Source organism: Rhinatrema bivittatum, chromosome 6 (assembly GCF_901001135.1).
Source record: "Rhinatrema bivittatum chromosome 6, aRhiBiv1.1, whole genome shotgun sequence".
NCBI classification, from domain to species: domain Eukaryota; kingdom Metazoa; phylum Chordata; class Amphibia; order Gymnophiona; family Rhinatrematidae; genus Rhinatrema; species Rhinatrema bivittatum.
In genome coordinates this window covers 319560527-319582346 of record NC_042620.1, presented here as the reverse complement: position 1 = coordinate 319582346, position 21820 = coordinate 319560527, and the positions used below count along the sequence as shown (strand labels likewise).

Sequence of the window (21820 nt, the reverse complement as noted above, 5' to 3'; positions counted from 1 at the left end):
CAAGTCAAAAAATATTCCCACTAAAAAAAAATATAATAATCTTAAATCAAATATTTCCCCCTCATGATAATCTTTAATGTAGTTACCTCCTAAAAGGTTCATTTTAAAAGGTGCGGCGATTTTATAACAGGCGTGCACCACCGCCTTTCCCCAGTTCCCTCCCAGTCCGCTACAATAAAGAACCGGACTGGGAGGGAACTTTCCAAACCCCCTAACCTACCCTGCCTGCCTGCCTTTTCCCCTATCCTCCCCGACCCCTAAAACCCCCTTTAGCAAACTTTTTTTTGTTGTTGTTTTGTTACTTATCTGCTCTCCGGAGCAGCTGTAACTTGCACGGGCCAGCAGGCTGCTGGCGCATGCTTCACCGGAACAGCGTCTAATGGTGCTATCCCGGCCCGCCCATGACCCACCCAGACCCCGCCCCCGGCCTGCCCCCTTAAATCAAAGCTGGGTTCATTCGCACGAACCGGGAGATAGGCGCGTGGCCACAGGCCTTTGAAAATGCTCGCTCTGCGTGCGCAGCCCGGCCACGTGCCTATCTCCCGGTTTTTACACGCACCGGCGAATTAAAATCTACCCTTTCATGCACAGGTTTGGGATTAGACAAGTGCTCAAGGTTTGCTATGAGCCTGTAAAACTCAACTTATAACATATCACAAGGTTAACTGTCCACTTAAAACGTTCTCACCTGTGGTCCAGAAATAAAAATTTCCACTCCAAGCTGTGTCTTGATGTGAATTCTTCACATGGTTCTTCAACATTGCACAGTTCCTGTCAAGAAATGGAAATGTTGTGACTTCTCATCCTTTAACTATTTTTACATTTGTGAAAAGACAGTATGTAGTACCGAGAAAACACCAAGGACCCTCACATTCTGTATCTATGTCTTTTGAAAACAGAGTCCCAAATGTGGGCAACCCGGATTTAGCTAATTCAAAGTCATACACCCTTCCTCCAGGCCTAAGTGCACCGTCTTCATGACAAACTCAAGCCCAATTGGCCACAATAGAGAAAGGAACCAAAGCGGCAATTTTTAAACTGTCCGCACTGGGACAAAGTCCATGGGTACTTTCACTTTGAAACTTGCCAAAAGTGCAAAGTACATGCGACATTTGCACCTGTGTTTTATGTGAGTACTTTTTTCATTGAAAATAGTATGTGTAGGTTTGAGAATGTAATTTTCACGTGTTGTATTACTCCCCCTTCTAAATACACTCCCAAGCTGCCTCCCGTCCCCTTCTCACCCCCTCGTTGCCCGGAACGCATTGTGGAACACTGGCTGGACTTTTATCCATACTGAGGATAAGCAATTTTCGGATGGCCAGTTTACGTACATGAATCGCTATTTACCCATGTAAGTTTAAGGCAGGAGGCCTTGTCTAACTTGCCGCACTTAACATGGCGGTGGGTGAGCATTCCCTCGACACCTGTTTAGGAAAGAGGGGTGGGGGGGGGGGTGCGCATTAGGAGCGGTAGGGTTCCCAGGGCAACGTATTTTTTAACGTTGCCTCTCTCCTGATTGGCCATGCCAGATTAGCCCAAGTTCAGGCGGGAACTCTGGCGGAAGGGGTCTCTGCAGACGTTACCTCAGAGCTACAGGGGCTGCCATCAGGTAGGTTTTGCTTCTCAGTTTTTTTGCCCTCTCTCCTTTTTTTCGGGTATTTTGAGGCGGCGGTCTCCTTTTTTTGGAAGGGCTGCGGTTATGTCTGCTCCGGGCATGTCAGGCGCCAGCAGTGACTTGTGTCCGCTCTCTGTGGCGTCGGGGCCGACCTTCAGGCCCGATCTCAGCCTCCCTGCCAGCATGCTCCAGGCACTCCCAGTGGGTTCGCCCCTCCCAGAGGTTCAGGGCCTGGATTCCGTGGGGGCTAGGGAGGTCGGAGGGGACTCTCCTTTTGCTGAGGTGGGCCACATCATGGGCGGTTCTCTATATGGGGAAGAGTGGGGAGCTGCGGCGACTTCTCTGATCTCGTGTGAATTTGGGGCGGGCTCCGGCCATGGGGCCTGGAGGGCAGCACCTGTGGTTCGGGCTCCTGTGGATGTCAGTGCGTTGGCTGGGGCATTTTTTCAGTGGGGTAGGAGGCTCCGACGGCAGCGGCTAGGGGAGGTTCTAAGAAAGGTGGGCCTACGTCTGGTAAAGGGTTGTTGGCTGGAGGCAAAGGCAAGGGCAAAGCTGCACCTAAATCTCCCCGGCCTCAGATCTACAGCTGGAGATAGTGGTGTTGCAGGGGAGGGGCTCACTGAGATTCCTCCTGTTTTTCCTGGAATTTCTCTAGCATGTGGTGCCCCTGGTGGAATGAGGGTCACAGTTTTAATTCGCAGGGTAGGTCAGGGGGAGGTTAGGGGTTTGCTCCAGGTTGGCAGGGTCTTCCTTGGAGGGTGGTCCATGTTTTGTACTGGGTATACCAGGTTGGGGCAGGTCTGGGGGGGGGGGTTGGGTTTGGGGGCTTATCTCCCCAGCTTGGTTGGGAAGATGTTGGATGGGGGCGAGGTGGTTCAAGTGTGTGGGGGGGGGGGGGGGGGGGGGGGCGTCGGGTGAGTGGGATTGGGGGTGTGGGCAGAGGTAGGGGACCTGTGCCCCTGGGCAGTCAGGGTAGGGCTGGTTCTGTTAGGCCTGTTTCTGGGAGGGGAGGGCACTTGCCGGGGTTTTGGCTGTTCTTTCCTCAGCTGTTGCAGATGCGCTTTATAAAATCGGGGGTCGGCGCACAGAAGGGGGTGCATAATTGTGCACCTTGTGCGCGCCGAGCCGCGCTGTCTTCCCCTGTTCCCTACCCCCCCCACCCCACCTTCCCTTCTCTTTCTCTACCTCCCCTGCCCTTTAGCCCTACCTTTTTCCTTTTTACACTTTTATTTCCAAACTTACTTACCCCCCCCCAGACCACCCCTTTAGTAAAGGCCCGGGACTTAGACGCATCCCAGGGCTTTACGCGCGTCGTCGGGCTTTTATAAAATAGGCCCGGCGTGCGTAACCCCCCTACGCACGTAGGGCTTTTAAAATCAGCCCCATTTGTAACTAATACTCCTTTCATCAGGTCAGTGCAAAATGGAAGATAACTCATACAACTGTATAATGACGGAAAGGAGTGCATTCCCTCTTCAGTTTGCACAATTCTCAAAAGCTAATGGTCACTAATGTATTGAGTTAGTCTAATAAAGGACGTTATCTACACTTTGTTTTTTGACCTATATTTCCATATATCTAAGTGGACTCGTGTGCGACCACGCTCTTTTATTCACGTGCAAGAGAAGACTCCGGGCCTGATGACTTAAAAGATGTCGCCCATCCTTTGCCAATGCCCTACCACTGTTGGGAGGACCCATCTTTATAACTGTGCTCTCAGATGTTGGGTTCGAAAAGTATGAAACATGGCGAAACAACATTAATACCTAGCTAAAACCAAAATACTTGAGTTCAATTCAGACTTTCAGACAAATGTAATATATTTGAGAGCAATATCAGTGTCTGTTTACGTATATTCGGCAAGGTATCCAGGTCTGCATATGATAACCTTAATCTTTTGTACATGGTCTAGAAATCCTGCACTTTGGTGCGGTATAATTACCATTCCTTCTCTAAGGTATGTTATGCTTTGTATACTGTACAGCCAGTATTTGCTCAACCGAAGACTCTTCCGATTGCCAGCTTTGAGAACAAGGAATAAAAAAGGAAATCATTGATCTGATTTGATTCTATTAAAAAAGCCATAACAGCTTGAGAAAATCAAAGCATAAGATCTTATACACCTAAAGTCAGATAAGTGTAACCTCCGGAACATAATAGCTTTTCACTTAGCTTAAATCGGACAATTTATTTATTGATATTGACAAAGAAAAGATAATATATATCTGAGTCCTGACAACCAGGGGAAAAAAATTAACCTTTTAGAGGTTTGCTGATTTAACAACTTAACTTTAGTGGTAAACACTACAGAAGCTTAATAGCGAGCAATTCATCCAGGCTTCTATGCTGCAAAATCCAGAAGTGCAGACAGATAACGGGAAAAGAACCTCTCTACAGGACGAAGCCAAATATCACTGTCAGTCCCCGGATCTTTTTTTTGCAGCATGCAAAGAAATGCTACGAGCACATATTTGGCCATCCCTATGTAGCTCGGGAATTTTCTAGAACTGAGATTTTGAGGGGGGGGGGAGGGCGGATTTTCAAAGGAGCCTTCTCTCCAAATGAACCCCTCGCGTCCCCCTTTGAAAACTGCCCTCCTCCTCTGCAGGGGAATAGGACATGCATTTTCCACAGCACATGCACACGTCCCCGTGGGGGAAAGGGGGGAGGGGTGCAGGGGGTGGATCCGGCCTGGTTCAAGGAGTATATGTTTTGAACTCCCCAAGCGCACGTCCTGCAGACTCTGTTGAGTGTATACATAGCTACGGTCCAGAGCAGACCACCGATTTTCAAAGGGAAACTCCAGTTTCCACCGTGTAACCACAGGCCTGCGAGCTCTGGGGCAGGTGCAAATTGGTCTCCCAATTTCAGCTCATAGTCAAAAAGGGTTTGAGGACAGAGTGTTCATTTAAAAATGAGAAATGTCACATGGTTAGAACCGAGGAGTATAGTGAAAGGACTTGTGACAGTTCCCCTGTGCCTTAGCCTCTACAACTATAAATATATTGCACTACTGTGTTTCCCAGCTCTCTCCTGGAGGCATAGTTAGCCAGGCAGGTCTTCAGGATTGCCACAATGATTGTGCACGAGATAGATTTGCATATCCCGGGTCTCTGATGTATGCAAATCTACCTCATGCATATTCATTATGGATAGCCTGAAAACCCGTTAGGTGTGCCTCCAGGAGAGGGTTAGGGAACACTGCTGCACTATCGTATACTAAGAAGGAATGGTAAGTATACCACAAAACAAACAATCATGAACATTCCTAAATTTAATTTCTATTCAAATCACTTAATTTTTTTAGCAGAGGGTCTTAAAATTAACAAACAGGAAATATGCTGTCACTCACCTTTAAAAACTGTGGTGTAACAAGACGGACGGTTGCTACAAGGCAAATCTGCTCTTCGGTGGCTGACCTGAATGCCCTTGCGATGGCTGACTCAAACCCATTACAGGAGAGAGTAGGCACTAACAGTTAGCAAGGAAGAAAAATGAGAATCAGCACTTCTGAAAAGATAAGGTGCTTTTGTTGATGGGAAATCAGATAGCTCAAGTAAAACATAAATAGAATAGTTTGAATCTGGACAGCGCATCTCTTCTCTAAACTGTGTGTTACAGCAGTTCGGCTCCTTGAGTACACTTACAGAGCATTCTCTCCAGTAAAGCAGCACTTTTTGGTCTGTTTTCTCAACTCAAAGAAGGTGCAGGCAATGGAAAAAAAATGCATGTTAATGAAGTCTGAAAACAAAAGATTTCCATGAATTTTGTCTGCACTTTTTGTACTTCTGACTAATCTGGGCAATCTTTGATGTTAGCGATTGACTTCCTGGCAGATACAAGTTTATCATGGTCACCAGTTTATTATTCCCTGCCAGCAGTTAGTTCCCATATTTTGCCATTAATTGGAAGTTCTTGGGTTTCCTGATTTGCTGTTTATGCTTTTAATCGAAGTGACAGAATTTTACAAGTAGTCAAATCTGGCACTATACTGTAACCTCATACAAGGCAGGTCAGCAGTTTAAAGGAGACTTTCTAAATTTACTTTTGACTGTAAAAGCACAAACAAAAAAAGCTAATCAGATGAAAAAGATCACACACATACAAAACTCTAATCTAATTTTAAAAAAAGATAAAATCACCACTGTCCTGTGCATTCATTGCAGCAGATAGGGTTACACATTTGTAGTATATGCAAAAAAAAAAAAAATGCATGAGGCAGGATGAGCTAGTACAGGGTTTTATAAAGCTACAGATGAGATATTATACTTTATTTTTATTGTTTATTTTTTTCATATTTTTTATGGAGTCTGCACTGGGGCAAAGTTCACAGAAACCTTTTTACTCGTTAACATTGCACCAGATTCCAAAGCGAAAGCACCAGGTACTTTTTTTTTCTCATGGCTAATAACGCGTAAAGATTTGAAAATGCCATCAATGCATGCTATTCTCCTACCTCAACCTGAACATGTCCCCTGGGAACACCATCTCTCAATGTGGCTACAAGTCCACTTCTCTAGGGACAATGCACAGACTTTTAGCAGCATTAAAAGAGAGTAATCTTTAGACAGCTAATTAACACAGATACAATTTCTCCTCCCCATATCTTTTCTCTTGAAAAAAAAAATCTCTTTGCAATAATCCCGACTACATCACTGGCTAGTGAAATCAGTTTCTGGTATTGTTGAGTCCTACTGAAAAGTCCCTTGCGATCTCACTGAGGTCAACGTTCAGATAAGTTACCTGGATCGTTGTACCCAGGTAACTTATATTGTGTATTCAGCAGCACAGCCATGCCACTGAGTATACCTGGACAAACCCAAACAGCAAACTAAAATTATCTGGATAACTTTCAATATCTGACTTATTCAACTAAGTTAGCTGAATAACTTAGGCCCATCCAGAAATGTTCCCCTTTATCTGGATACATTTTGCCAGCGCAGTGACTTACATGGGTAAAATGTATCCGGTTAGAGGGGCAGGAATTTGAAATCTTGGTTTTTTGCCTGGGTAACTTGAATTTTGCTCTGACAAACCCCTTTGAATATTGACCTCAGTGATCCTAAACAGAAGTGAACACACTGATAACTGTTTTCCCAACAAAATATGCCAATATGTGGAAATATATGCTCCTAATCAAGGGGAATTGCTAACATGATAGACTTCCCAAATTAATCAGTTATATCAGTTCCTAAGGCACCAAAGAAAACAAAAAGTCGCTCACCTGTAACGGGAGTTCTCCATAGACAGCAGGACAAATCAGTCAAACAAATAGGATAACTTCATCCAACAGTGCCGATATGGAAAAGCTCTCTCAGAGCTTAGAAAAAGGTGGAATTTATTTTTACCTGCTAATTTCCTTTCCTAGCATCCAGCCAGATCAATCCAGACACAAGGGTTATACCCACCAACCAACAGATGGAGACCAAGACTACCCAGCTTGCTGACGTCACTTCTAATAGGCTCCTGTGCTGAGCTCAGCCTGCCAATATCTTCTGCAAAAGCTAAGAAAAAATATCACCAGCTCCCCCTCATTAAAAACTAGGGGGCTTCCAGGCGCATGGAGTCAAATAACCATATAACTAATCTTTTCTCTGAGCAAGTACATTTCTTATTTTTTTTAAATATTCTCCGTCTGAAAAATACAAAAGCAGATAAAATTGCTTGACAGAAAGGGAGGGTCCCGGACTGGTCTGGCAGGACTCTAGGAAAGGAAATTATCAGGTAAGAATATATTTCTTCTTTTTTTTCATCATCTAAACAAACCAGTCTACACACATGGGATATGCCAAAGGCACTTCTTTTTTGGGCGTGATACTGCTAAACCCACTCTCAAAACATTAGACATGTAGGATGCCTCCCTCCTCCCTGGCCTGCACATTCAGGCATTCAGGCAATGACAGAGAGGAGCACTCGGGAGGAGGTGTGGCGCTTTATGTCCGGGATGGCATAGAGTCCAACAGGATAAACATCCTGCATGAGACTAAATGCAAAATTGAATCTTTATGGGTAGAAATCCCTTGTGTGTCGGGGAAGACTATAGTGATAGGGGTATACTACCGTCCACCTGGTCAAGATGGTGAGACGGACAGTGAAATGCTAAGAGAAATTAGGGAAGCTAACCAAATTGGTTGTGCAGTAATAATGGGAGACTTCAATTACCCCAATATTGACTGGGTAAATGTATCATCGGGACACGCTAGAGAGATAATGTAGAAGTCACTGCTTTACAAATGTCTATCAGCAACACCAAACCTAAGTTCTGTATAATGGAAAGGACTTGAAGGGTTTGCACATATAGTCATAATAGGATCCTCTGGATCTTCCTGTCTTGCAAGGAATAGGTTCATCCCTTTAGAAAAGTTTAACTATTGCAAACTCTTCACCCTCTAGGGGGACACTTGGGGTAGATTTTATAATGTGCGCGCACTTCCCGGTGTGCACACATGGACACGCTGATTTTATAACATGCGTGCGCATGTTATAATATCCATGGGCCGTGCGCACATGTGCCGGATTTTATAATCCACATGCGTATGTGCGGGCGGCGCGTGAAGGGGAGGGGGGAATTTGCAATTTCTGCGCAGCGACACATTCCGGCCTTCCCCAGTTCCCTCCCCCCTACCCATACTCCTTCCCTCTTCCCCTCTGCTCCTCACCCCCTTAACCCTACTTATATTTCCTTTTTTTGTTGGGCTGAAGTAAGTTGCGCGCGCTGGCCGGCTGCCGGTGTGCAAGTCTTTGGGACAGCGATCAATGACGCTGTCCTGGCCTGGCATCCCACCCCGGCCCGCCCCTTTGAAAAGGCCTGGCACAGTGGTTTTCCTGAACGTAGCTGGACCTTGCATACGCCGGGCGAATTTTCAATGGTGTTTTCATGAGTAGAGCTAGAACTACATTTAGATCCCAGGGTAGAGGGAGGACCTTTTATTGGAAGTTTAAGATGACTGAGACCTTTCATGAATCTGACAACTATAGAATGATGAGAAATAGGAAGAGCTTTAAAATGTTCATGGTGTGCTGCTATAGCATTAAGACGAATCCTGACAGAGATATTTTTCGATCCTGGTTTAGAAACGATTAACAGGTATTGAAGTAATAGAGCAGTAGGGCACATAAAGGGATCCTGTTGAAAAGCAGAGCACCAGATAGCGAATCTTTTCCATTTGAAGTTTTAAGAATTTCTTGTTGAGCGTTTTCTAGATGCAGGGAGAACTTTGCCCACTTCAGAAGGTAAGAAGATATTTGTTTGCTTTCTACATCCATGCAGTGACATCCAATGATTGAAGGTTGGAATTATAGAAGATTCCCGCTGCTCTGTGTGATCAGGGATGGAAATATATGCTCAGTCTTACCAAGGTTGAAGTACAGGCCCTAGTTAACTCTTGGAGCTAGGAAGGGCAGTGATAATGAGTTAGGGGAGGCACCATTTGGTACATCACCTCCTTTTGAAGGTGCTGGGATGGCTATCCCCATGTGGTATAAACGCAGTTCTCTCCTTAAGAGAGTGGGGCAGTGCAGCTTGATTTTTGGAGTTAGAGGAAGCAGAGGAGTTTAGCTTTGGTTGTTTTTTGGGCCTGCCTTTGGGGCTTAGGCCTCCTGCTTGTTGTCCCTGGGAAAAAGTCAAGAAGCTGTGTACTCCTTGGCTCACTGGGTTTGCCTTCTGGGCTGTTTTATGGATTTTTCCAATGTTATTTATAGGAAGTCTTGTGAGATCCCTGGTGTTTGGCCTGGAGAGAGATTACCGGCAAGTCTCTCCCTGAGGGGAGGAGGTGCCAGGATAGGGAAGAGTCCTCAGTCTGAGGGGGATGGCCTGGTGGTGACCTGCTGCAAATGGGTTCCGGTGTTTGGACTCATTTGGGGAAAGATTTTTGACTTAGAAGGATCTGTGAGGAAGATTTTGCTGCCCCATTCCTACCCTGAAGGAGGAACATCGTGAGAGCTGAGGCGTTTCAGCTGGACCTTTCCTCTGCAAAAGATCCCAAGTGTGAGAGAAACATTCTGGAGAACTGTAAGACCATTCTGAGGTATTCTGAGGCCCTCACGTGTAGTCTTTTCCCTGTGGAAGAGAGATTTTGGGACTCTGTGCAGAGTCTGAAGCTTTACCATTTTTCTTGCCATTTTGGGGGGGGGGGGGGGGGGGGGGGGCGGGGGAGGGGTCTGTCCAAACAAGGATAAGCTGGCCACTTAGGAGCTCTACACCCTGGAGGGTGAGTGTTTGCCTTGCCCTGGTAGAGAAAAAGACCCTCGCACAGATAGAGAAAAGTCTGAGAACTGTAAATGCCATCTGTGGATCCAAGAACCGATGTGCCATTGATTTATCTAGAGTAAAGTTTATTATTGAACACTCAACCCCAGGCTCCTGAGTTTGTTTATTGCCATTCTTATCCTAAAAGTAATAGAGACAGTTTCACCCTTGCTACCCAGGGTCTTGGAGAAGAGAATCCTATCCCCCCCACCAGTAAAAGAACCCAGCCCTGGGGTCAAAGAGAATGTGTGAGAGAGACTGGAATATGGCCCCAAGAACCCTATGTGCCCCTGTACCAATGCAAACAGCAAGTAGGGGTTACATTAGTGAGGCCAAAACAGGGCTTTTGAAATCATATCTTTTCTCTACCTAACTTTTGAATGACTTTGATTATAAGTGGAATTGGGAGAGAAACTGTGCTGCTTGATTGCCTAATGACCATTCGTGTGATTAATGTGCTCACGATCTGATTCTGGCTCCCATGGAGATAGACAGCTTGAAGAAAACTCTTTTGGGAGTCTGCCCATTTTCAAATGTTGCAGGCTTCCTGACAAAGATTGAAGGAGCCTGTCCATCTCTGTTTTTCGATATAAAACATGGCTACTTGGTTGTCTGTTTGGACTAAGACTACCCTGTTCTCTAACCAAGGAGTGAATTCTGAAAATCGGCGTTATCTAACTAACTGAACTGGATAATGTTGCTGTGCCCTGGGATGCCCCTGAAATAAACGACTACGTTTTTAGCTTGCCAACAACTTGTCCAGCTATGTCAGGGGCTGTCAAACCAGTGGGATTTTTAAATCCTGCAGTTTGTCCAGTTAAGTCTGAACTTAGCCAGACAAACTGCTTTACATATTGACCTTTAGGAATATATTTATTTTTGGCAAAATTAAAATATGAAGAAAAGAAAAAAGAAAAACTCATAAGGGAAAAAACTTCAATGAGTGGCTAGAGAGAGAGCGTGCCAAAAACATTTTTTTTCATGCTAGCAGAAGATCAAAGACATTTGTAAAGCAATGGCTGCTCAGGATCTTCTGCACATGCTTAGAAAAACCTTCTTGGCTTTTCAAAGCTTCGAGAGAGCTTTCCTAGTGCCATCGGATAACGTCAACCCATCTGTGTGACTGATCATTGTCCTGCTTGCCCATGGAGAACACAAATCCGTGCTTGGAAGAAATGCAGCAAAATGATCCTTGGCATAAAGATGTATAATTAATAATTGGCCGGACAAATGGCTTTTTTCATAGTTAATGAAATGTGAAAATCACTATTGTTTTGTTTTACAGTACCAGTGTGAATTTATGTGCTGTTTATTTCACAGTTCAAAGAGAGTTAATGAATGGATATATTTTGGGTTAGCAATAAGTAACCATTTAGCTGCAAACAAAAGTGTGCAAACATCAAATCTGTTTCTACATGCAAAAATGGTGGGCACTTTCCAGCTTCCCTCCAAGACTCCAGTATTTTCGACGGCTAAGTTATGCATTTTGCTGGAATTACCAGTAAGCTCTACAAACGAGTTCATCAAACGTATCTCAGGTTTTGGCACAATCAACAGATATCTATTCAGCAAAATATTAAAAAAAAAAAGTTCCAGCACAGCTCCAAAAGCTTAAGCAGTGAACTTTTGAATTAGTTGTATTTGCTTTTGAATCCAATCAATAGAGCAAAGCTTTTCAAGTCACAAATTCAGTGTGTGTGTATGTGTGTGTGTATATGTATGTGTGTGTGTGTGTGTGTGTGTGTTTGTGTGTTGTGTTCATGGAAAGATGGCTGATTCTTGACTGCACATGAGACTGCAGCATTTCAAATTAATGAACCTCATGTTACAGATCCCTAACAGTTTGAGAGCACGACACAGTGCAGAAATTCAACTTACGAGAAAGCTGGTGGGTCAGTGTCTGAAGTAACCATTCATATGCAATTTGATTAACCTTGTTTCAACGGTGATAGCTTGTCCTGTACTGCTGCTCTGTTGGCCTGCATGCTTCCAGGACTATTGATCATCTTGCTAATAGTCAATACTATAAGATCCTAATGATTGGAAACCATATCTTAGCACTATCAGTGGCCAGTGTCCTGGGAGGAGGTTCATTCCTGATTTCTGACATTGTTACGGTTATATATTTCTTTGGCTATTTCACCAACATACTGCATATCAATCATATAATGGAAAGAGAAAGACAGAATGGCTAACAAGGAGAAGAATGAACCAGAGAAATAGGATATATAATCCAATACATTACTTTTTAGGTTAGGTTTAAAGACAGACAACATGGAGAAGGATTTGGTTCTCTGTTTTCAGTCATTTCCATAGGTGCTAATACAGATGAGTAATATATTATACAACATGCAATAACTTACTGTGAGTAAAAAATTTAAAATCCACTACAAATTTGACATATTCATAAGTTGGAGGCTCATTGGGATCGAGGCTTCCTCTTGCTAAATGACAGCAAAACTCTATTTGCTTTTCCGCTGAAAAGGAAATGAAAAGGTATAAGGTCGGAGAAAAATCTTGAAGTCAATTTTCACGAGTTTAGGCTTCAAATTATGAAACTGTGCTAGAGCTGAGTCCCTAAATTTAGACTCCTAGTTTCCTTAGAATTTAGGGTCCTAAAAGGTGGCTGGTTACAGGGGCAGAGTTTGGGTGGGGAAACAAATAGGGCCAATGCAATAATGGCGTGTGGAAAACGAGCACCCTTATTGAACGCTCATTCCCCTAACATGTGCCGATCGACTTCTCCGGGCGCCCGATGCAATATGCAAATGGGCTGCCATGATAACAAGGAGGCGCTCGGGGAAATTGTGCACCCCCTAGAGCCTCCTTGGCAGCGGGCGCCCAGGAGAGGTGCCTGTCATCAGGTTAGGAAAACGGAGGCTCAATTTTATGATCAACCATTTTCCTAAGCTGTGCACAGCTTAGGAAATGGACACTCGTTAATTGAGCGTATCTTTTCCTGACCTGACTGCTGGCACACTTTTTTTTAAAACTTTTTTTTTGACAGTTCTACTTTTTCAGTTCTTCTGACTTAATATTGCCACAACATTAAGTAGGAAGAAGGTCAGGAAAGCAGCATTTTCTGCTTTTCTGTACACTTTTTGAGAGTAAAAATGTTGTGCGGTGGGTGCACATTTTTTTTTTTTTTGCATCAGGGGAAATAGCTAATAGCCTCATTAACGTGAATTTACATGTGATGAGTGCTATTAATTGTGCGCTTTATTGGACACAGGTTTTGGATGCGCTAGCCCCCGCTTTGCATCAGGGGTTATGAGGCGAAGCCAAAACGCACATCCAATCGCATGTTGAGCTGTGCGCTGCAGCCAGCGCACGGTACTGCATCGGCCTGAAAGTTAGGAGCTTAGCACTGATTTTCAGAACCAGCACCTAATTTAGGGGCCTAAATCTAGGCAAATGAATAGCAGGGCTAAATTTCAGGGCCTAACTTTTATGTGAATTTTCAGCTGTCTAACTTAAGCACCTAATTTAGGAGCCTAAAAAGTAAGTGGCTATAGGGGCTTTAGTTTGGGCAGGGAAACAAAATTAGGGACTTAGCACTGATTTTCAGAACTAGTGACCTAATTTAGGAGCTAAACTAGGCAAATGAATAACAGGCCTAAATTTAGATCCCTAATTTTTAAGCCCCTAAAATTATGTGAACTTTTAGCTGAAAACACAGGCTCCTAAGTTTGACTGGCAATAAGCACCTAACTTAGAGGCCTAAATTTAGGGGCACAGCTTTTTTAGAATATTAGCCCCCTTGTGTCCAATACTTTATCAACTTCTTGGCCACAGTGGCTGGGAATTTTTTCTATATTATATGAAGAAAGCAATTAAAAGCCCTCAAACAGATCTAAGATTGTTCTTCAAGGTATTGTGCTGTTTGTTCCCCAAGTTAAAAGTGCAAGTATCTTTGGCTCTTTTCATTTACATAAGCTCTGACAGACTTTATTACCGTCTAATCTTTTTTTTTAGGAAACAAGCTAAATAATTTCATTACAGCATTTTTTTTAAATTAATAAATGAACTGCACAAAGTACTTTAGACCAGGCATATGCTGAGACATTATGATCTCGACTCATGGTTTGAAACCCCTCCGTGAATTCATTCATTTTTTTTTTTCCCCACAGGGATTTCATTGGATCGTGTCACTGGTTGCAAAATTATGATCAATGAAAATCAGGGAAAATGATGGCAAAAGTGGAATAAACCTCTTTCCAGAGGTGCAGTGGTTATGATGCCTATGCACATCTCAGATGCTGAAGGCAGAAAGGCCTAAGCTTTATGCAGAGGTTGTGCGTGTAAAATCTGCATATATGCACACAGTAAGCAAATCCTCGGAAGGGCGGGAGGACGCCTGTACAACCACGGCTGTATGGAAAAGTACGAGTGTACAAAGAGCGCATTCTGGGTCTGAAAACACATGCTCATTTACGTGTTTTATAAATAAAGCATGCCTATACATCATCTAACATGCCTGTATGCTTTTACAGCTGCTAATCTGCTTGTGGAAATTAAATCTGACCTCTTTTGTCTTCAGTTTTTGGGTGTTGGGTCTGGGGCAAGCGGCGGAGCGTGCGGGTAAACTGGTGAAGGTCTGGATCAACTGGTGGAGGCCTTGGAGAACTGGTGCTTGGAAGTATGCACATATGTGAGTAATTTTATAAGCGAATTATGTGCATCTCGGCCAACTTTACATAATACTTGCCTCTGTGCATAAAATGAGGGTTACCATGCACACAAGTTACAATTATTTAATTTGTTAAATATACACATGTACTTTTTAGAAAACAGGAGGATAACTTTCACAAGTGTTTGCACTACTGGAGTTTTGCACGTAAGTGGATACGCAGGTTATTGCACAGTTTATAAAATACCGCATAGTTTAGCTCTGAAAGTGTGTGAGTATGTTTTAGTATGTGCAAATATTTGCAATGCATTGAAAGCGTGTACTTTCTCTATTTTATAAACATACACGTGTATATTTTACATGCAAAAAAATGTAACATGTCTACATAAAACCCTGATTTATACATGGAGGTAGATATATTTTAAAATATGTGCACGTACTTGAAATTCCCAGTTTGGTGATAGCCAGTCCATCTCCAGTTCACTGAGACCCTCCCAGTACTTCACCCTGAATTGGCTCAGGTTCACCCAGACCTCCCACCCAACATTAGCAGACAAAGGACAAATCTGATATCAATTGCAAAATTGTGTGAATAAGTTGCCTAATGTATTTGCATAAATCTCTCATAAAATTACATCTTCACCCACTCCACAACGCCTCAGTCCGTCCCTTTTTTTTTTTTTTGCACAAGTAAACATGTGTGCAAGACCGAAAATTTGCTGTTTTATACATTTATAAAATAGCATGTACCCAAATACAGGCTATTTATACTCATATATGTTCATTTTTCACGTGTATCACCTTTGAAAATGTACTCATAGGTATATAAACAATGTGCGCGTACTAAAACATATACGCATACTTTCTGGGTAGTGGTACGTGCTATTTTTATACACCGTGTGGCTCCTGATGCAAATTTTATAAAATACAGGCGTAACTTAGGCACATCTACCTATGCCTGTATGTGCTGACTTATGTCCACTATTAAAAATCACCTTCTCTGGGAGGAGGGCAACTTTCAGCCAAGCCAAATTACCCAAAATAGGTTTGAAAATTATCCTCCACAGCTTTCCAATTGCACACTCTCCTTTTGCATTCTTTTGTATACTGACCAACAAGGCCTCTTTTTGCTGGGCACTAACTCACCTGCTCCTACTTTTTATCGTACACATCTTAGCAAGGGCGGCATTCCGCTATAAACTACATATGCCAATTCCTTCCCATCGTGGGGATACCTTTGTAACAGCCCACAGAAATCTGCCAGCAAATACACCACCAGTGCACCAGCTTTTGAAGCAAACTTGTTTAGAAGCACACGGGGTCTTACTGGCATACGTTTGTCCGCATATTGCACGAGCAATTTTGTAACAGATCGTTTCCACCAGTGAAGCACCGCTGTACGCATGGAAACTTGCTTTGAAAATCACCCTCTGTGGGGGTTTATTTTGTGACAGCTTGCCTAAATTTGCCGGCAAATTTTATATCCGTAAGTTCATTTTGTAAATGATCTCCCCACATTTGGCCACATGCTCCATTGTGCGTGCGGAAATTTTTTTTGAGAAAATTAACGCGTGAGTATTTTTGCAAATGGAAAGCCCTCCCTAGCCCCGCGCCCGGAGACGCCTGGGTAAACGTATGCCCACATATTAGGCGGGCATTGTCGTCACGGGCCATTTCCGCAGGCAAAGCACTGCTGCACCCGTGGAAAAGACTCTGAAAATTACCCTCCATAAAGGGTCATTTTGTAACAGTCCACACATAAGTTACAACAATTTTCAAAGGGCAAGCATGTTGATATGCATGCACGTCCCCTACTTGTACGCACAATTAACGCCTGCTGCATTTGGCACAGAAAGTTTTTGTGCAGACTTTTAAAAATGCTAAACTCTGCCGCGTAAGTGCAAAGCCCTCCCGAACCCTATCCTCGGACATGCCTCCACTCAGCCCAGGTAAACCTATGTGCAAACATGACATTCACACTAAGTTCACCTGCTTATCGGGCAGGCAATTTTGTAAAATGCCATTTGTGTGTGCATAACACTGTTTTACCCACAGAGGTCCCTTGGAAAATTACCCTCCATTTGTAGAAGCCATGCACATTACTACCGTGTATGCAAATGCCTTACTGATGTCAACTACAATTTTCAAATGAAATGCATACTGCTCACTATCTATACTACCCCCCCCTCCCCCAACCTTCAAAATAAGAAACAAGGAACAACTTACTGTTGAGAAAGTCGGCTGTAACAGGGTCCGTCATGAGCATATGTGGTGCCAGCAGCTTGTAAACCTCACCCTGTTCCCTCTCAGGCAAAAAGTTTAATATATTTTGGTCCACCAAATCTGACTGGTACAAAAGAATGCTTTGTCATGTTCAGCAGTACGTTAATACACAGCCAAAGTGAATCGTTACTTTTAGTTTCTAGTTTATTGGTTTTTTATACATCTATAGGACCTTCACAACGGTTAACAAAACAATGAAAGTAAAAAGAAAATACAGTAACTCATTAATAAAGTCAACATACTAGTAAATAAATAACTATAATATAATAATACATAATTAAGAACTAGTACAAAAACTAAAACCATAAAATCCTAAAATTAAGCGGCTACAATATAAATTATGACCATTAAAAGAAAAGTAAGCAATGAAGTTAAAAGTTTCCTAAAACAGCGAGTATAAAATAATTTCTTAATTTTGCTCTGCATATGCACAGCCGAAAAGCCATGTCTTAAGCTCATTCTTAAATTTCTTGGTATCTACTTGTAGTCTTATCTGGGCTGGGAGTGTGTTGTAAAGTTTAGGGCTGGCTATTGATATTGCTCACTTTCGTACCTGACTAAGGTGTGCTGACCTTAATGATGGAATTGTTAATAAACCCTTATTTGCTGACCTAAGGTTTCTTTGAGAAGTATTTAAGTGGATTGCCGTATTGAGCCATTCTGTTTTTTCACCATAAATAATGTTATGTAAATTGCAGGCAGTTTTATATTGTGTGCGGTATTTGATTGGTAACCAGTGAAGTGACATTAATACAGGTGTGATGTGGTCACATTTTTTACTCCCAGTCAAAACTCTAGCAGCGGCATTCTGTAAAACTTGAAGGGGACAGGTTGTGGATAGTGGGAGTCCTAGAAACAATGAATTTCAGTAGTCGATATTAGAAAAAAATCAAAGATTGAAGTACTGTCCTAAAATCATCCTTTTCGAGTAATGGTTTTAACCTTCTCAATGTGAGGAGTTTATATTAGCCCTCTCTCAGTTTAGTGCATATATATTGTTTAAGATTAAGTTCTGAGTCTATGATTATTCTAAGATCTTTTACAAACGAGGTCGGTTTTATTTTAATGTTATTCTCAAATACTAATGAGGGAGTTTCTTCATGTCTACATTTCCTTTCTAACAGTAAAATTTCAGTTTTGTCCATGCTTAGAACTAGTTTCATATGTAAAAGAAGTTGTTTTATAGCTTTTAAATATAAAACAATAGCCTTAAACGTTTTTTCGACAGTGTCTTCAGTGGGCACAAGAAACTGAATATCATCAGCGTAAATATAAAAGTTTAGGCCTAGTCCTGTAAGTAGGTGACAGACCGGTAATAAATAGATGTTAAAAAGCGCGGCTGAAAGTGCCGACCCCTGTGGGACCCCGGGGTCTAGCGGAATTTTATTAGATACAGAATTTTTAATTTTCACTTGAAAAGAGCGTTTACTGAGGAAAGAAGTAAACCATATAAGGACAGAATCTGTAATTCCTATTTCTATCAGATGATTAAGTAGTATATTATGATCTACTGTATCAAAAGCTGCCGATAAGTCTAACAGTATTAAGAAATAACTGCCCAGTGTCAAAACCCCTTAGCATAGTATCAGTTAGAGCAATTAGTAGGGTTTCGGTTTTTACATTTTTTCTAAAACCAAACTGGTTAGGGAAAAGGATGTTATTTGATTCGAGAAAGTTTGTGAGTTGTTTTTCTTTTACCTTCCTATGAGTTTAGCAATAAATGGTAAATTTGAGATTGGTCGATAGTTATTTAGTTGTGTACAGTCAAGATTTTTTTTTTTTTTAAGATTGGTTTTATTATTGCATCTTTAAGTACATCTGGAAATTTGTCTTCTGCTGGAGATAGATTAATTATTGAAGCAATGGGCTTGGCAATTGCATGGGCAATTGTTTTAAGTGATAAAACTGGAATGGCATCATTAGGGTGAGCTGCTGGGTTTAACTTTTTAATTAGGGATTCTATCTCCAGCAGGAATGACGACAACTTTCAAAGGACAAGCTGCCTATACTTTGAGAATACGTTTTGAAACTTAAAATTCATCTCGGGTTTTCAATTTGAGAGGAGAATGGGCCTGGGTAAAACGGGCTGACTGAAAGCCACCCTCCTCAAATGCAGCCAGAAGTATGTACGACTTCCATAACACTCACACTTTCAGCCATGTACCGTATGCGTGCTATTTTGCCCCTTACGCCCGCACAAATAACCAGTACCAAGTCCATAGACACTTTTACAGGTGAATTTTAAAAGCCCAATGTGCGCATCGATTACGGGATGTGCGAATACGTCGGGTTCGTACACTCCGAGTGGATTTTAAAAGCCGCCCGGATACCTGCGTACCTCCTGCTGCACACACAAATGAAAAGTTTTCAAACAGGGGCGGGGCATGAGCATTCCAGGATTTTAACCTGAAATTTGCACGTAAATACTTAACGTGCATTGGTGCACGTCAGGGTCCCCTGCTGGGTAACTTTACTTCTGCTATGGATGATGCGTAAGTGATAAAACAAATTCCAGGTAGATCAGCAGAGTTTAAAGGTTGGAGCTAATAAGGGGAAAGGAAGGCTATTAAACTAGGGGGTTTTGGAAGATCTATCCATTAATTGGTCAAACTGGTTTTAGTGGCAGTGACAGTGGCATGCGTCCGTTTTAAAATCCACCCACTTAGGAGGTAGAAGTGGGATTTGCCCACTTAAAATTCAGCGCACATGTGCGGTCAGGCTGTTTTATAACATGTACACATATACGTGCATATATTATAAAATAGACACGTCTCTGGGCATGGGCCAATGAACGCACACATATGTGTGTCCACGTGCCGCTTTGAAAGTTAACCGTCTTAGCCCTGGATTTATCAAAATGCACTAAATATCGCATGTGATAGAAAAAGGGGCATGTTTTATGGTAATAGGCAGTTTATTGCTATTTGTGTTAATACCTATGTGAAGTGCTAAGTTACTGCAAATTGTGATAACTTTTTTGCACTTTGAGATAAGTGCCAGAAGTGTGGTATTTCCTACATACAACCACTGGGGGGACCATGTTTACTATCAGGGCCACTGAGAAGAGAGAGAGAGAGAGAGAGAGAGAGAGAGAGAGAGAGAGAGAGAGAGAGAGAGAGAGAGAGAGACTAGCCATAATACCCTCACACTTAGATAGGTATTTATATCTCTATGGGAGGCCCACCAAGTATCTCGAGATGAGGTTTAGGCATTAGTGTAGGGGTTAGGGGCCACTCTGATATTCAAAGTGAGACGTACAAACAGAACAGTGCTTTCTTGTGAAGATTTGATGACCTTCAGAGTGAGGAAACTCACCCAAAGATGAGATTTGTGCAGTGTTCTCTCAACCTAGCTTGATATTACCCAGGTAGAGAGTCCATCAAGCTAGGTTGAGAGAACACTGCACAAATCTCATCTTTGGGTGAGTTTCCTCACTCTGAAGGTCATCAAATTTCACAAGAGAGCACTGTTCTGTTCGTACGTCTCACTTTGAATGTCAAAGTGGCCCTAACCCCTACACTACTACCTAAACCTCACCTCGAGTTACTAGGTGGGCTTCCCATAGAGATATAAATACCTATCTAGTGTGCAAGCATTATGTCTAGTCTCTCTCTCTCAAACCAGACACAGTATATGCACACTTTTTTGTGAGAACAGTTATGCACTATTAATACAGGTTCACTAGATGTTGTTTGTATTTGATGGAAATGTCTTTGTTGTTGTGTTAACTGAATTATGCATATTTTCATTTTGTACATCGCCAAGGGCATGGGGCATAGGTGATCAAGAACATTTTATTAAAGATAAAGATTTTTATCAGATATGATGAATATTTGGGGCACACAGGAAGAGCAATTATCATGAATGCAACTTCCTGTCCACCCAGAGATAGGTCACACATATATACATACTGAAGATACTTTTTACTTGTCTCTGCCAGCCCAAAATACCAAACCTTTTCACTCCTGCCTAACATGGTTTCTTTGAAACAGGCATGCAGATACTCATATACAAGTACCAGAAACATGGCAATTTTATAACATGCGGGCACAAATGTGTGCATGCTATAAAATAACCTAGGTGTGCATATCTGTGCGCCTAATTTTAAACTGTATTTTAAACTGTATTTTAAAAAAGATGCATATCCAACTGAGGACCAGTTTCACCAGCTTGTCCAGTGTTCTCCTAGGTCCTGCCAACCCCTTGGTTCTTTAGCCTGCACTCCCCAGTGCAAGCCCTATATCGTTTCATTTTAACTTGCACCTCGTCCATAGCAGAAGTAAAAGTTATGAAGTACTGGGCCTGGGCGCATGCCTGGGCACATAGGTACTTGTGCGCACATCTCTTGGCCCTGCCCCAGGGCGCCCATGCCCCGCCCATATCACGTCTACACTACGCCCACACCGCATTCCTGTTTCCTATGATGTGAGATATCCATGCACAGGGACTTGTGTGCGCATGTGGGTGGCTTTTAAAATCTGGTGGACACGCGCATGCCCTCCATGCGCACACATCTCCTGATTTTGGCGTGCACCCGAGTTTTAAAATTCACCTTTAAGGGTGCTTTAAGTCCAGACTAAAGCACCATGTGGCATCCATGCAGCTACCAGTACTTCCTATGGAAGTGAATTTGGCTATTTTGGGGGGGAAAAATGAAAGCTATCTGCAGCAAACCCTCCTCTTTTACTGTCATATAGCACATAAACAGTGTTAACCTTCCCCTATTTATGTCCAAATTCCTTTTCAAAAGGGCCAGGGCAAACTGTAATGGAGCTGATGATGTACAGCGTGATTGAGTCAGGGCTGGCCTAGGAAGAAATGTATAGGGGATTTACACAAATTTCCCAAGATATGGAGGCTCTCCGACTCTTGGGAGTGGGGGGTTAACCTAGGACGTGATCATTTTTATGCACCAAAGTCAGCGAATAACTTATTGCATTTTTATATTTGACGATTGTCTTGAATTTTTAATGTCGTAAACCGCACTGACCAGATTCATTCTGTGGGCGCAGTATATAAGAACGAAGAAATAAAATAAATA

The 21820-nt window shown here is 42.7% G+C and overlaps 1 protein-coding gene across 2 annotated transcripts in view; it reads right to left on the bottom strand.

Annotated features, from left to right (window-relative positions):
- The window catches only part of LOC115094477 (neuronal PAS domain-containing protein 2-like), a 192158-nt gene that overhangs the window by 72424 nt on the left and 97914 nt on the right, over positions 1–21820 (bottom strand). For both annotated transcript variants that reach the window (XM_029607573.1, XM_029607572.1), the window contains exons 6-9: positions 16723–16843; positions 12230–12343; positions 4971–5089; positions 689–771 (exon numbers count right to left, since the gene is read on the bottom strand). In XM_029607573.1, coding sequence (XP_029463433.1) covers positions 689–771; positions 4971–5089; positions 12230–12343; positions 16723–16843 — 437 coding nt within the window. The remainder of the gene's footprint in view (positions 1–688; positions 772–4970; positions 5090–12229; positions 12344–16722; positions 16844–21820) is intronic.